General features: G+C 36.4%; 1 protein-coding gene across 1 annotated transcript in view; it reads right to left on the bottom strand.

The window, feature by feature from the left end:
* Positions 1–17983, bottom strand: part of EYS (eyes shut homolog) — a 1685417-nt gene that overhangs the window by 842540 nt on the left and 824894 nt on the right. The window contains exons 23-24 of the mRNA XM_033867388.2: positions 17525–17717; positions 14652–16394 (exon numbers count right to left, since the gene is read on the bottom strand). Coding sequence (XP_033723279.1) covers positions 14652–16394; positions 17525–17717 — 1936 coding nt within the window. The remainder of the gene's footprint in view (positions 1–14651; positions 16395–17524; positions 17718–17983) is intronic.

A 17983-nucleotide genomic window follows, 5' to 3' on the forward strand; every position in this document is an offset into this window, starting at 1 on the left:
CCTTATATGGTCTATATGGTAAAATTAAACTAATATGAGTTTAATTTCTTGCTTGTGATTCAGTCAATTAGTACTACATCTCTCAATAAAATTTCTTTTTGAAATGAGCTAAACAGAAAAAAAATGGGTGAACACTGATTTCTATCACCAGGAAATAAAGACAATTAGTACCAAATCAATAAAATACCAAAAAAGTATTTACATTTTTTATAGAGATTATAATTTCAAGCAAAATCCATATCTTTTATAATACTTAATTTATATATGTTTACAAATCTGTAACAAATATTTTGGTGATGAATAGGACATGGAGATGATTTAGAAACAAATTGTCCTCTTGCTTCTGTTTGCTTGTAAAGTGAAGGGGTGAAACTAGTTGATTAATTGTCACTCCAAATGTGGTAACTGCTTCTTCATCTACTGGCTGGTACTTCTAATCATGACTTTTCTAGTTTATGCCAGAAAATTATTTTTCCTAGACCCTTTACATTTGAAAAGTACTTTCGGATGTTTATAAAATTTATTATTTTTGTGAGGATTTTATCTTTGAGTCAGAACCTTCCTATTATTTATTTAACCATTTGTAATGCCTACCACTGTCTGTGTCTTGAAATACAGTTGACTCAGAAAGAAACATTCCAATGTCCATATAGATGGGTTCAGTTTGTCCACTTGTCCACTGTGTGGATGGATGCCAAGCCCCCTTGCTATGAGCATATCACTGCAGTGGGGTCAAGAGCACAGTAACCTCAGGAAGCAGCATACTCCCTTTACCATGCCAACTGTGGACAGGTTTTCTTCACCATGTATGTTTTTCTCCTAATTTAAAAAAATGTTTTAATGGAGGATTTGTTTTGCACTTTTTTGATTTTATGTTAAGAGTAATGATAGATGCAATGTACATAGACTGACTACCTCTAAAAACTGAGTTAAGCACAGCACATGCCTTGCCTAGTTTAATCTTCACAAGAGCTGTTTGCAGTGGCCATGGTTATTATTCCCATTTTAAAGAGAGAAAGGCTAAGTATTCCCAAGATCACACCATTACTAAGTAGATTTGGAATTATATAGCTTGGTTCTAGAGCCTAAATTCTAAACCCCCATACTGTGGTAAGGACGCTTTAGAAAACAATATGCTAATATTTATGGGGCATCAATAAAAAAAGTGTAAGTCCTTTGCACGCATGTTTCAGTTTCCACCTATGTCTGTGGAATTCAACTGATATTATTTATCTATTGTGCTTTAAAAATTAAATAAGTATAAAATAGGGGGCAATTCCTGTGGGGTTAATAAAAATAAATATACTTTTTTCAGCCAGTTTGTGAAAAATGTTACTTTAATTACAGGCCCTATTTTGTTTTGAAAAAAAAAAAAAAAAACGACTTTTTTCAAGTAGAAACAGTGATACTTACCTACCTTCAGGTATAAATATTAAATGGTCTAAAAGTACAAAATTGCAGTGTTTATTAATTTCCACTATCAAAATGATAAAACACAACTTTATTTTATTTCCTTCCATTATAGAGAGCCCATCAGATGCTGTAAAGAGTGACAAAGGCAATGGTATCAAAGGAAGAGACAGAAAAAACACTAGAGGAAATAAAAATTATCCAAAATCTAAGCTAAATGGTAAGTTACTTAGAGAAGCTTCACCCAAAATAAGAGCATTTATGAAAATCAAATAGAAAAATACAGTTCATAGTTATAATCTTAGATCAAAAGAGTTGTGCTTATCATCTGAATTTTCCAAATTCTATCCAGAATTTTTTTCAGTTTTCAAATATGGATGGAATATTCATGTCTTGTTTCTTAAACACTAAAAATCACTGTTTAGAAAGTAAAATAGGGAAGTTTTGGAGGGAAGGGAAGAAAATATGATAGGGTTATAGGAATTAATGTTATTTCTACACTTGGAGGATCCTGTAATTCAAAGCTGAGAGTAGGGGTTAGACATTGGCTGCCATCAGGGTGTGAATGCAGAAGGAGGAGTCAAGGTCTCAGGAAGGAGAGGACAGCCTCACCCCAGATCTAGGGAGCCTCACTACTGACTCTTCTGGAACTGATTATACATGCTTCAAAGCATTAATATGAACTAAAGAGACCTAGGGAAGGGTTAGAAATCCCTGGCCAAAGTACAACCAGGGGTTTACAACTACAAGAGCTGCAAGAGTGTGTCTCTGTCTAGAAATAAAATATCAAAACAGAGTAAGTTAGTGAACTGTAAGTGAGCAAATCAAAATAGAGTATATATCAATAAAATTCAGGGCAAACATCAAGCTTAGATTTCAAGTACTCAGAGCTTAAGGACCAGACAGGTATTAGCTGTGTCTGGGGCAATAGTCTAGAAACTAAAAGAGAGTATAGAGTTGAATTACAAAAACAGAAGCTTAGGGAGAGGCTAGCATTCAGGTGGCACTGTGACAGCAGTTTATATATATTTACTCATATAATCCTAAAAATTAACTCCACAAAATTAGTGGTAACCTCATTTAATAACAGAGACTAATCAGATAGCTCTTCTAAAGTCAAAGAGTTAGAAAGTCAGAGAATGGGAATTTTAGGATTTGTCCATCCTCCAAGCTTCTGCCAGATTACCAGGCAATTAAATTATATAACTCAAGGTTTTAAAAACTCTTTTTGATTTTAGTATGTCCTTGTAGGAAGATGGTGAAACACACAGGGGGACACCACGTGACAAGAGAAGGCAGAAATTAGTGATAACAGCTGCAAGCCAAGGAACACCGAGGGCTGACAGCCCCACCAGAAGCTGGTGAGCAAGGAAGGACTCACCTCTGTAGGTTTCAGAGGGAGAACCTGGCCCTACCAACACCTTGTTTTCAGATCTCTGGGGTCCAGGACTGTGAGACAACAAATTTCTGTTTTAAGTCACCCAGTTTGTGTTCCTTTGTTGTGGCAGCCCTAGGAAACTAATACCTTGTTCATCAAAATATATTTATAATTCTTGCATCAGTGTCACATTTACAAAATTTCAAAGTCAATATTATCCAATCTCGGTATCTCAGGATCTGTATTCTTCTCTTTCCATATTTTCTAATTCTGGCATGTGTTCTCTCAATAGTTCATACTACATCCTTGGGTCTGTCTACTCCATATGGGCTTCTTGTTACATACGAACACACAGTCACGCATCCAAATCTATACACATACATACACATACACATATGATACATGTACTATTCTAGTTATATTACCACTTAGGGCACAGATAGCTTGGATTACAAAATATTGTTATTAGTAGAGAGTTCCTCCATTCAACACAAATAAATTTCCCAAATAAGCATAAATACAGAACACCAAACACATATTTCATGCCGAACATGACTTGGTAATTCATGACAGATGCAGGAGTGAGAGTCTTTCTGTGCCTCTGGGCCATGATCAGTAATGTCATTATAAACTTATCAGACTTTTGCATTGTAATAGAGCTATTGTAAGACACCATTTACAGCTGATAAAATGTCAGATAATCCTATTTGCAGCATGTCTGGAAAAATTGATTTGCCTAGTTTTCCTTATTTGTCTTCAGAGGGTGGTTTAAGACACTTCTCTCTGCTTAAAAAACTGATTACCAAAATAAATAAAAATAATTCTGTGTATCAGCAAATCTTATTGGCTTAATCTTCAAAATAGATCCAGAATCTGACCATTTCTCAGGCCTTCACTGCCACCACCTGGACAGAGCCAAGATCATTGCTCACCTGGACGAGGGCATCGGCCTCCTAACTGGTCCCCTGCCTTTGTCAGCCCCACTCCTACCCACTAATCAATACTCAGCAGTACAGCCGGAGTGATCACTCAGATCCTGTCACTGTCCTGCCAAAACCCCTGGCATAATTTTCTGCTTCACTCAGAGTACAAGACAAGCCCTTGTAATGACCTAAACTTCCTGGAATCTGATTTTGTTTCCTCTCCCCTATTATATACCTGATTTCACCCTCTACAAGTCTTCCTCTTGCTTACTTGTTCCACCACATGGAGTTTCCCTTATGTTCGTAGAAAATGTCAAGCAAACGACATCGGCTACTTGCTCTTGGTGACATGTTTTTCCTCCCTGCCTCTACACAGTCCTTATCTCCTTCAAGTTGCTTCCTCAGCGAGATCAAACCTGACCATTGTCTCTCACCCATCAGTGCAGAATCTGTGACAGCCGCTACCAGTCTGTTCTGCTTTTTTATCCATGCATATTATCACATAATATATATATATATATATATATATATACATAATATGTATATTATGTGTATATACACATAATATGTATATTAAAACTGCACTATGTACACTTTATTATATATAATACAGGTTTGTTATACTCAGTGTTTACTATCTGTCTCTCTCCACTGGAATTTAAGCTCCAGGAGGGCAGGAGACATGTGTTCTGTTTAGCACTGTATCACTCACACCACAAACAGAGACCAGGACATCCTCACTAAGATGTGTTGTAAGTGAAACACGGTTATTCAGGAAGAACATCAGTTATGCAAATCTCTGTTACACTTAGATGAAAACACTGTCTAGGGATTTAAATAATGTCTTAATTACTGATGTTAAATAGCATCTCAAAATACTGCTGACTGATGTTCATAAAAGTGACAGCTTGTCATACTGCACCACATGCTTCAAGTATAAATAAATTTGGGAGGCAACAGAAATATATTTTTATTAATTTCCTATGTACAAGTGACTGACAATAGTACATAGAATTGAGAAAAACTACATCTGTGGAGAGGTAAGTAATTAGGTATGCTGTCAAAGGTGTTCTACACCAGGGGGTCCAGAAACCACCACCACACAAAGCCTACTGGCTGCATTTTTTTTTTCCCTTTGGGGAAAGGTTTTGACAAAAGAACTAGGTACGCTGTCCCTACCCATGAGCAAAAGCCCATGAGCTAGCTGCAGGTCCTTACCCCAGTTTTGAACCTTGTTCCCCTGCTTCCTGGACTCCCCAGAGAAGAGATGCCCTTCGCCAGAGGGCCCCGCTGAGATCTACCCAAGAATGGGAGCCAACAAAGACATGAAGAATAAGAAGAACCACACTCCCTTCACTGAATGATATCTTATCCTTACAATTCATCATATCTGGGTCTTGCCAACTACAATTCTAATGCCCATGAGATACTTACTAGCTGAGGGACCTGAGCCAGGACAGTCTCCACCTGGTTCTCATCTGCAAAGTTGGGAGGGGACCCGGTCACTGTCAGTTACTAAACAGGTATTGAATAAATGGCAGCTACTATTATTAAAATCATCCTTGAAACCAGGAGTTACATCTTTATTCCCATAATATCCAGAGATGTCCATGAAGATCTGTGTTGTTTCTTGGCCAAAGCATTTCCTCCCTGTGACAGTGTTCTGCAAGGCTTATTGTAACACTGGCCCAGATCACAGGACTGGATTATTTAGGTCCTCTGCTGGGAACATCAAGTGCCCATCCTCACTCATACTCTCACTGTAGAGCTGACATTATGCCTCATACTCCCGCTGTGCTGAATCCTTGCCCAAGAGCAGATAGCTGTTCCCTAAATGAATAACACTTCCTGAACAGCTGGGATCATGCTCAGAAACAAACATGACCTCCCCATCTTTACCTGTCTCACCAGCTGCCTAGGGTTTCCTGGTGTCAAGTCACTTGATAACCAAAGGCATCCTGACCTGATAAGTTCATAATTCCTTGAGATTACTGTATATGGAACTATCCAACTTCTTCCTTAGGGGACCAGACATTTCAGCCATGCTTAGGGTATTTTAGGGTATTTTTCCCTACCTCCAGCTTCTGCATATCCACAGCTTATATTGCTCTAGTCATAGTGACCATCACAACTAAACCTCTCTTTTACTAAGTTGATGACAATCTTTGTGACCAACTTTAAGATAGGTTTTACCAGAAACAGACTCACAGACATAGAGAACAGACTCGTAGGTGCCAAGGCGGGAGGGACAATAAAGTAAAGAATAAAGTAAAGAAAAATAAAGGGAAAACATAAATTGTAAGTGATTTTACAAACGTCTTCCGATAGGAGGAGATGTCTGCATCAACCCTGAGGATAGGTATTCTCACAAACTGAGGGCACCCATGAGGAGGGACTATGGACCCTAAAAAGAAGAGCTGTGAAACTGTATGATGGGATTGAGGAGAGTTTTTCAAAAATAGGGTGGAGATGGGTGGTAGAGAAGTAGCTGTAATGCTTCAGATTTAAACCTTCTCTGATAGGAAATGAAGACTCACTGTAGTTTTTTAAGCAGAGGAATTTAAAAAAATCACATAAGAACAACTCTGAAAGTAATGTGGAAGAGAGACTGGGAGAATGGAGACTATAAATAAGCAGTCAATTTTAGAGAGAACTGTGGTAGTCCAAAAAAGATGATAAGAGTTTAAACTGGAGTGATAGTAGTGAGCTGAGAAGCTGCTGGAGAGAACTTTATAGATAGAATCCATAGTGCTTTTGATGAACTAAAGTTTACCCTGAAGTTTGGAAAAATAGATGATATAAATTTCATGTCTGAGGTATGAATCAGGGGAGAAAATGTATGGGTAGGGAGAGAGATGGAGTTTGCAGTTGGGGAGATAAAGATTTTATCTTAGGTTTCTGAGGCACTGACTGGTTAAAAATGTGATTCTGAAAGTGGGAGAGATTTATACCTCTCCATGTATTTGAAGCCATGAATGTAGGTGCTTCACCTCCAAAGACAAATTTCGAATAAAGGAATGAGAATTGAGAGAAGAAGCGTGAAGAGTGTGTGAAAGGAAGGAGACAAGAGAGAGGGGAAACATTTAAGAACGTACCCTGGAGGATTCAAACTGCAAAACTACATGAAACCGGCCTGGAGGAGGAGGGAAGAGAATTCCAGAACCGCAATAGCACAGGCAGGGCTGGATACACCACTCAGGGAACCAAATGCAAAATGAAAATGTGAGGTCATTTGTTTAAAAGAAGCAATAAAAAATGTTCCATTAAAGGTACTAAAATATAAAGCTTTTCCCTTTTTACTTGTGGTCTCTTTCCCATCTTTTCATAGTATTTTTTTACTTTCTGTTTAAGGTCATTCCAAGAAAATTTTAAAATTTCAATTATTAGCAAAACTTTGACCATTCATCTTTATATTGTGCAATGCCAGTTTTAAACGCAAACATAAGAGAATTTAGTCCTTTCGTCACATGATCAAAATTACACACTTCATATTTCAGAGCTAGTATGTGCATTTTGTTCTTAGTAAGAGCTAACTCTGAACACTGAAACAAACTAACTCAACTGCTTTTATTACATGTCTTGGAGGATGCATATTCTAACACCACTTTGGAAGCTGACAGCTGTCATAGTACAATATCAGCGATTGAAAATACATAAACAAATGAGTAAAGCTATATTCCAGCAAAACTCATTACAAAGACAGGTAGTAGGCCTGGCCAGGTTTGACATGCAGGCCATACTTTGCCAATCCCTGGTCTTTGTGATTAATTTTCCCAAGGTCACATGCTGCTGAGATGGATATTCAACAATAAAGATGAAAGCATTTTGAAACCAAAGAACAGTAACGTGCATGAAAAAAAATTGTATTATTAAATTATTATATTCACTCTACTATATTTTGTATATGGTGTCAATAATACAATTCATTTTAGTGACCAGTGGGAATAAAATGCAAATAATGAATGCTTTTGAATACTGCAAACTAACACAACACAAAAAGCACAGGGTATTCATTTGTGGAAGATGCTGGAAGATGCACAGGAGAGAAAATGTCAGAATGTTACTTTTGAATTTATTACTGCCCTGTGCTGGGTGTCAGCAGATATAATTTGACCTGCAGGAAAACTGTGGTGTTCATTACAGGGTCAGTTCTGTATGGGATTTGTTTTATAAATTGCAAGTAAATTAGAACAAAAGTGACTATTCGATATTGCAACAAAAGCTTCTATCACTATGTAAGTACTTCCTTGCCCACAAGCCTAAGGGGAGGTGCAGTACGAGGTGTCATGTGTCAGCTTCAAGTGTCTGTCTCCTCTGGCACTTAGTAGTTTTCACCAAAGGACAGCTTCTTCATCCAAATTTTCTGGCTTATGAAATGTAAACATAATAATGAGTCATTTGAAAACCCTAGGATAAAACATGGTTCTAAATTTGCCAAGAGATAGAAATGAAAAACAGGTATGATTGTTTCAAAAAGGTGTAATTCATATCTGAGCAATTCTGGGCCAAACAGACAAAACAAACCAAAAATTACATCAGTGTCTGGTGCTTTTCACAAAGTAGTCAGTCAGTTAACATCTGAATATTGGATAAAATAATGTGCTTAATGCCATTCCATTTTTTTTCCAATTTCATTAAAATGTAAAAATGCTGCAGACACGTTACTAATGATTTCAACATATATAGTAATTTAGTTTTAAAAAAGTGCATGGCATGTTTGAATATAAAGATATATCCCTATGTTATTTCTGAGAAATATACTACATTTTTTTCAGTTGACTCTCTTGTCACTATAATAAGGTTAATTAGCAATTATTTTCTTTTTTTTTCCTACATGGATATTGTCTTCAAGATTCTTGTAAAATTGATCATTTTGATCTAATATGAATAAAGTGATTAAATATACTTTCTGACATTTTTTTTTCACTATGCACAAATATTTGCAGAAACATATTTTACTATGAGTATAAAATATATAATCAGTGTAAAACTTTCAGAAAATAAAAACAATATTAAAAGCAACATTAATGTTTTGAAAGAATCCTATGTATGCATATGTGTGGTGTGCTTGCACTATGCATGTCTGAGCAAATATGTGGTTTTATCAGTTCCACTTAATAGTATGAGAGAAGCAACTTTTCATGTCAGCATTTATTTAGTACAATGACCACTTCTGAACACAGTTGTTTCCAAATATTTATTATTTTAATAACATAATTTGGGTATATCAGTAATAATTTCCTAAAACTGAAATTGATATGTTAAAACTTAAAACATTTCTGATGGCAAGCATCCTCTGAAAAGAGGGTGCTCATTTACTTTCCCCCCAAAGAGTAGAGAATCTTCACCAATTCAGAGTATTACAATTAAAAAACAAAAACAAAAACAAAAAACTGGCAAACAGATAAAAGTTGTCTCATTTTAAATTTGCTATCTTCAATTGATTCTGATGATTTTGAAATATATTTTTATTGTTTGTTTATAGCAAACTGTTTTACTCTTCCAGTGGTCAGCTTTTCCACTTTGATTTGACAGAGTATTTTACAGCCATATGTCTATCTTATGAGGCAATACATTTTTGCATATATCTGCATTATGTTTATGATCATTTTTGCAAAAAAGTATTAATTTTAGTTATTCTCCTATAAATACACTCACTATCAACATTTTACTTATAATTTTCTATTTTTGCTTCGAGATTAAAAATTTCCAGTTAGAGATCAAATAAATATTAACTTATATTTTATTTAGATTATTTAATGTTTTATTTTGTAATTTTATCTAGTTAGTACTCATAGAATTTATTTTGGTATACGATATAGGGGAAGAGTTTTCAAAATAACAGAATGCAATTAACATAATTTAGTAAGTATTAAAATATTTATCAATTAAGATCCCTCCTTTTTATGTAATTTTATATCTAATGTGTATACATATATATCTGGACTTTCTGTTCTATTTTTTCATCTGCACCCCTGTGATAACATCATAATCATTTATTAAAGTTTATTTTAATACTTTACCAACAAGTTCTCTTATTGCCATTCCTTTTCAACATTTCTCTTCCTACTCTCTTTCACTTTAAAATGACTTAATCAGGGTTCAACAATTATCCCATTTGAAATTGTTTGAAATTGCTGTATACTTTTCAAATGTAGTGTCTATGTACTGTTAAGAGGTCACACTTCTGAGCTCTCAAATAAAGATATGTCTCCATTTATCTACTTTTAAGGTATTCAACAAATTTCACCTTTTAAACTTTGTTCTGTATAGTATTAAGCAGCAGTAGTTTGTGTTTTTGATTACTTAAATAATGCATTTTCCCAATAGAGTTTTTAAATACTATAAGAAGAAATATGTACATAAAAGGCATTTTGACTAGTTTATGAGTTTAATGGAACTACCTTTTCTGTTTCTACTTAAAGAATGGACAAAAGACCCCGAATAGCCAAAGCAATCTTGAGAACAAAAAATGGAGCTGGAGGAATCAAGCTTTCTGACTTCAGACTATACTACAAAGCTACAGTAATCAAGACAGTATGGTACTGGTACAAAAACAGAAATATAGATCAATGGAACAGAATAGAAAGCCCAGAGATAAACCCACACACATATTGTCACCTTATCTTTGATAAAGGAGGCAGGAATGTACAGTGGAGAAAGGACAGCCTCTTCAATAAGTGATGCTGGGAAAACTGGACAGGTATATGTAAAAGTATGAGATTAGAACACTCCCTAACACCATACACAAAAATAAGCTCAAAATGGATTAAAGACCTAAATGTAAGGCCAGAAACTATAAAACTCTTAGAGGAAAACATAGGCAGAACACTCTATGACATAAATCACAGCAAGATCCTTTTTGATCCACCTCCTAGAGAAATGGAAATAAAAACAAAAATAAACAAATGGGACCTAATGAAACTTCAAGGCTTTTGCACAGCAAAGGAAACCATAAACAAGACCAAAAGACAACCTCAGAATGGGAGAAAATATTTGCAAATGAAGCAACTGACAAAGGATTAATCTCCAAAATTTACAAGCAGCTTATGCAGCTCAATAACAAAAAGAAACCCAATCCAAAAATGGGCAGAAGACCTAAATAGACATTTCTCCAAAGAAGATATACAGAGTGCCAACAAACACATGAAAGAAAGCTTAACATCATTAATCATTAGAGAAATGCAAATCAAAACTACAATGAGATATCATCTCGCACCAGTCAGAAAGGCCATCATCAAAAAATCTACAAACAATAAATGCTGGAGAGGGTGTGGAGAAAAGGGAACACTCTTGCATTGCTGGTGGGAATGTAAATTGATAGAGCCACTATGGAGAACAGTATGGAAGTTCCTTAGAAAACTAAAAATAGAACTACCATACGACCCAGCAATCCCACTACTGGGCATATACCCTGAGAAAATCATAATTCAAAAAGAGTCATGTACCAATATGTTCATTGCAGCTCTATTTACAATAGCCTGGACATGGAAGCAACCTACGTGTCCATCAACAGATGAATGGATAAAGAAGATGTGGCACATATATACAATGGAATATTACTCATCCATAAAAAGAAACAAAATTGAGTTACTTGTAGTGAGGTGGATGGACCTAGAGTCTGTCATACAGAGTAAGTAAGTCAGAAAGAGAAAGACAAATACCATATGCTAACACATATATATGGAATCTAAGAAAAAAAAAAAAGGTCATGAAGGACCTAGGGGTAAGACTGGAATAAAGACACAGACCTACTAGAGAATGGACTTGAGGATATGGGGAGGGGGAAGGGTAAGCTGTGACAAAGCAAGAGAGTGGCATGGACATATATACACTACCAAACGTAAAATAGACAGCTAGTGAGAAGCAGCCATATAGTACAGGGAGATCGCTCAGTGGTTTGTGGCCACCTAGAGGGGTGGGATAGGGCGGGTGGGAGGCAGGGAGATGCAAGAGGGAAGAGATATGGGAACATATGTATATGTATAACTGATTCACTTTGTTATAAAGCAGAAACTAACACACCATTGTAAAGCAATTAGACTCCAATAAAGATGTTTAAAAAAAAAAAAGAATGGGATTAAGTATCATTGTGAGCTATTTATATTGTTATGTTTGTCAACAATAATATATACCTAAAAGATTTGGAGATAATGTAAATCCCTTAGAATAGAAAGAAGAAAAGAGAAAAAAATAAACACTCTCAGTAAACTATAAAATGAATGTCAATGCCTTTATATCTAATGATGTGGTAAATTTTATTATTAAATATCTTACTTTGACTCATTCTTTTCTTCCTGGAGAAAATAACATTTACCATTTTCTAGAGTTTTACTAATATAGTACTGGATTTTTTTGTTTTAACTTGAAACGTTACAACCATGAATGGAATAAATGGAATTCTGGCAAACTTTTCTTTTTGTGCTATTTTTGTTACCCACTGCTACTAGAGAATATTTGGGTCAGGAATCTCTGGTTGCTCTCCCTTACACTCTTCCCAAACAACTGGTAGAAAAAAAAATAGACATATTACTACAGAAAATTAATATGAACTGCTAAAAAACGTTCTTTTTTCTCTCTTAGGTTTCATTTTCTTCATGAGTTAGACCAAACCACAAAGACTGGATTGTTTAGAGGATGGCGTACCACAACACCTTCCATTCAGCTTAATAGAGCTGTGGATGGACTGCAAAATAGCAATAATATGCGTCAAAAGTCCCACCAAACTCTAGGAGACACACTGGTAGAGGTTGTGCCATGGTGCTCACTTTGCTGATCACAAGAGGGTGCTTGGGGTATCTTTTTTTTTTTTTTTCTCAGCAACCCAATGCAAGGTGAGGAGTTCACCAGAGCAAGGGAGCACAGAATAACAGGCTCTCCACCTTTTATACTTCCTAGTACGGAAGAAGCATGAAGGGAGGAAATAGTAATGCCCAATGGTTCACTTTAGAAACATACAAGGAAATTCTCCCTGCGTCAGCGACACATTCCTTCCATACTTTGGCAGTGTATTAGAACGTGCTGAAGATTTTAGCACTGCAGGCCATTCTACTATGGCCTACCTCACCTTTTCTTTACATGAAAATATTAGACCAGATGTGGTTTTAAAGATCTTTTCCAGATCCTGAATGGGTTTGGCCAACAGGGACAGGAGACAGTGAGGTTGTGTGTACATCTCCTGGGCTTCTCCATCTTGGATTGCCTTGGACTGCTCTCTCTTCCCCTACAGAGAAGCCACAGCTTCTGTAAGCTGGCAGCTTTCCTCCATAGTTTCTGGGTCCTGGTAACTGCCCTTTCCTTTGCCCGTTCTGGCCTAGGGGCAGTAATGACATTCTGCTGGTACTAGTCCCAGCAAACCATACTATGCCTCATTGTTTCCTTATACCCTACCCATATATTTGTAAATGATCTTTTTATTAAACTCTCCCCAAGTACCCAGTTGGAGTTTGCTATCTTTTCCCTGATTTGACCCTGACCAATACAGTGGATGAAGATATTGGTAAAATGCCAGCATGTCTTGGAAATGATTGATTACCTTGTCTAAAAGGATTAGGGAGACAAGAGAAACTAGAAGGAGGCTAGGAGAATTGGAGGAGGTCAAAACCATCAAAGGATGTTTGCAGTTGGAGTGAGGGATGAGCAAAATGCAATGTGACAAGATTTTGCTCATAAAGGGCAAAACTAGGATTCAATTTCCTAGAAATGGGGAATTTGTGTCCTGATTGTCTGGACAGTCAGGGGTGGCTATGGGGTTACTGTAGGAGAGGAGGTGTAACTCAGCTACATTTACTAAGAACCTCCTCTGTGAGCAGTGACGTGTTAGGCATTGTCGATAAGTCATAAATTAGACAACCAGCTATCATCTTATAAAAGTACAAGGAGTATTCTACTTTTAAATTTGTAATTAAACTTACTATGTTAGTTTTAGAAACTTTGTAAAGAAAATCATATCATATTGGACACACCAAATATAATGATTTGGTCTTTCATATTACTGATTTGCCAGCCATAAGTCACTCACTTAAAAACTTTAAAATATTGATATAATGTGTATTTCTTCTGAAGCATATACGCACACACATACACACACAAAACTAATAAGTTCCTCACTGAAGAAAAATTAACTTCACTGCCACAATTACACTTGAAATGCCACAAGATAGAACGCTTTTAAAAATGCAAAATATCCTCTTTCTGTAAAATACAATTTCTTAAACTTTTTTTTGCACGTTTCCTAACTTGATAGTAATTTACAAGGGTAAAGGAGATTAGTAATTTATAAAATTCTTTAAGCTAACAGCAGTTATCTAAGAAAAGTGGCTTTTCATTAATTATTTCAAGACTCTGAATTCAAATTCATATACAGGATATTATTTTCTGTCAGTTGCTATATGGTGTTTTTGTTAAATAAAATACATTAATTTATATTCTGTATTATGTATACAGTGAAAGCATCACAGCTTTGCATGAAAAAATGATAAACCACACCATGTAGGATGGGAAAATCCAATAGAGTTCCCTTGAGTTTTTTCATCTTTTCAGTTTAAAAAGTACCAGCTCTGAAGAAAATGTTAGAAAGTGTTTGTTATATTGTGTTCAATCTTACAAAGAAGCTATTTCAAGAAATGAGAATAATAAGAGTTATTCCAAAACTTTGAAAGATCCATTGTGACAACTTGAACTAGTGGTTGCTGATTGATTGCCTGTGGTATAGCCATCTCCAACATACTCCTGCATTGATCTGTGAGCCTTTGTGGCAGTGTGTAAAGAATAACCACTTGTGACAGGTACAACAGCAGGGGCCATCTCCATTGAACTGGCTGCTGCCCTGATTACAAAGAGGCTGTTTAGAGCACCTGGTGACCATGACAGGCTCTTTCTTCTCTGTAGAAAAGAAAGTCATTTCTAAAAGTTTACAGAACTAAAACTGAGGAACTCACCAGAAATCATCAGCTGAGGAGGTGCCGGAATGGGCTCCAGGGAAGACCAGATAAGAGACCTAGTGATGGAAAGCCTTTGACTTGCTGCAGGAGATTCCTGACCATGCCCACGAGACTGCAGCTCCCATCTGGACCATTCTGAAGAAGTTCTGACCTCTTCTTTTAAATCAGGTGCCAAGGTCAGATAATCTGTATAATATGTCCAATCTGGCATAACTACAGACATGGGGACAGAGGTCTGTATTGGAAGTGATTGAGTTGCTGAAACTATAGAAAATGCTACAGGAGAGGTTACTTCTGAAAGATCAGACGTGGAGTCTACATGTCGTGGCATGTTGTTTTTGAGGTCACTTGAATGTATAGTTTCTGGATGACTTTGAAAGTTTAATTCAAAATTTAGAGACCCATCCCCTGTGTGAGGTTTGAACTGGGTATAAGACCCTTCATGCTCTCGCACGCCCAGTAACTTGTCTTCATTCAGCATCTCAGTGGGACCCAAAGTTGTACCATAGAGTCCTATTTTCAATAGTTTAAAAATGTTTTCTGATACTGAAGGATCATCAGCAGTCTGTTGTGAAGTCAAATCCGAATTCGTCAGGTCTGAAGGGACAGTTTGTGAAGGGATAATGGATGGACACATCTTATCCAAGCATAAATTAACATCCAAACTACTTGATAGGGTAACATATTCTTCTATGGATGAGACTAAAGTTCTTCTTTTTGTACTCTTTGTAGAAAGAAATAAAGATGACAGTTCTGTGATTGCCACTGATGGCGTGATTTCAGCAGCCGAAGGAAGTGAATGTCCAGAAGTGATAGTTTGTGTTCCCATTCGTGCAAACCACCTGGCTAATACTGCTGAATTCATCCAGGATGTCTCGTAAAAGTGGGACTGTTTGCTATGCAAAACTTGATCTGAAAATTCATGAAAGGATTTTATTTCAGTCATAGAAGACGTTGCACATGTTTGGCTTAATGCACTTAAAGAATCAGCAGCCTGTGGTTTGATATTTGTGAGTCTCTGGTTGCTGGATGCTTCGGTAATAACCTGCTCTTCACTGGGAATGGAGGCTTGTGTGGTGAATTGGTGCAGAGTTGATGAATTTAAGATGGCTACCGGCTTGGATATGATTATCTCAGCAAGAGAAATGGGAGACATTGAAGAGCTCAGCAGTCTCCAGGACTCTCTTCTTGAAATTAACGAAAGAGCTGAATATTCTTCAATATCCTCTTGAGAGACGACTGGAGGTGCACTCACGGAAGCAGTTGTGGGCGGGAAGCCACGGGAGAGTAATGAGTGTCTGTTTAACTCAACATCAGCCCCTGGAACACCACTAATTACTGAACTCATTGTGGTAGCAGACAAGACAACAGTCCGGGGGCTCTCAGATAATAAAGATTGTGTAGGAAAAATAAAATCTGTCATTAAGGATGAGATGATAAACGGGGTGCTCTCTCCCCTATCAGGGAAAAAGAGTCCTGGTGCGCCCACTGGAGTTTGGATGGGCATACATGATACAGATGTTTTGCCCCCGACGATATGTGCTGGGTCATGAGCACCAAAATTCAGAAACTGAGAAGAGGAAACATCTGCTGAAGAAGGAAGACTGTGTTTTGCTGAAAGCTCTTTAGTGGAAATCAGTTCTTCGAGTAGATAGCTTTCAGAGGACGTTCCAATATTTAATGCTGCCAAACCAGTGGTTGGGAGAACGTCGTGCTGGAAAAAGTCTGTCTGTTTTGGACCTTCAGAGAGGAAAAGGTAAGAAAGAAAGAATGAGAGAGCAAGAAAGAAAAGGAAGAAGAAAAATGGATTAAGCCCTGGGCTGAATCTTCTGCAAATTACACTGCACCTTATACACATTATATATATGCAGACTAATGTGGCTCTGTAAATCATATTTCTAATAAAAGCGTATGAGAAAGTTTAGTGACTTCACAAGCTGCATATATGCAGAGTTCTATTATTCGTACTCCCTGGGGTGGCCAAATTCAGAACAAATGGTCTTCTTTAGAATAACCTTCATTCCAAAATAATGATGCCTTTGAAGCATGAAACGTGAAAATTTACAATTCTTTGACAGTGAAAAATATAAAAGAATATTTGACCTAATGAGTTAGAAACATTAGAAATTTCATTTTACTTTCTGAATAGACAATTTTTTTATATTAGATACCATATTTCAAATTAATTCCTTAAAAGAACAGAAATTATACAGAAAAATATAGAGCAGTATACCTTTATGCTTATAATATCCATTAGGCTTTAAACGTATTTTTTAAACAAGGAATACCTTGTTAAGGGCTATAATTCTCATTCTGCTTATCCTGAGAGACAAGAAAGAATTTGGAATTTAACATACAATATGGCACCATTTGATTTAGTAAGTTAAATAAGACGCGTCAAAACATACTCAACCTGTCAAAATACTTCCCAATAGGAAAAAACAGATTTTTAAAAATCTGAGTGTTTTTCCAATAAATTGATAGGAATATAAGTTTACATATAATGATTCAGAGGATGTTAAATAAAGACATAATGAGGCAAGTAGTACAGGTCTTTTAAATAAGTTTTACTGATAGTTGAAACAAAATGAGGTAGAATTGGGGTTCAGTTATCTACCAAAATTCACGTATCAGAATAAAGACTATTCATGAACATTTTTTGCACTGTTTCAGAAAGAGTATTTATTCATAAAGGACACCAACGTTTTTAAAACTTAAAACACAGCACACAACCAACAAAAATTCTAAGCCAGTTTTATAGCCCTGAAAAATAAAGTGTCTTAGAAAAATAAATATTGAAATAAGTCAGAAAATATGTTTTCAAACATAACTCTTTCAAACTTCTCCGCATCATACTCTCATCTACTTACCTTCACCAACTGGAGTAGTGTTCACTATGGCCCACAGTTGGGTAGCCCTGGCAGGTGGGATGCTACTGACCGAAGTCCCTGAGGTGGGCACTGTGTGTGTCTGTGTGGAAGTGGCCTCTTTTCCTTGAGAGCTGGGAGGTAAACAGGTGGTTCTTCTTATTTCATTACCACAGAGAAGCCCAATGGAGCAGATCTGCAAAGGCCAATTGCCATAGTTAAGCACATAGTTTCTTTGCCCCTGAGAATTTTTAAGTTAGTTTTGAGGTTCATTTGAATTTTCATAGTTATATTAGTTAGCTCACCACCTTATTGTGTAGAAAATGGAATCTCTGTAGTAAATTTACCTATATTTCAAAATTAATTAAATTCTTCAAATTTTAGATATGCTCAAACTGTATGCCTAAATTTATTCTTGATTCCTTTAAGTCAAAATACTACTTTCCATTTGCTTTGAGGATA

The sequence above is a fragment of the Tursiops truncatus genome, chromosome 12 (assembly GCF_011762595.2).
Source record: "Tursiops truncatus isolate mTurTru1 chromosome 12, mTurTru1.mat.Y, whole genome shotgun sequence".
Taxonomy (NCBI): domain Eukaryota; kingdom Metazoa; phylum Chordata; class Mammalia; order Artiodactyla; family Delphinidae; genus Tursiops; species Tursiops truncatus.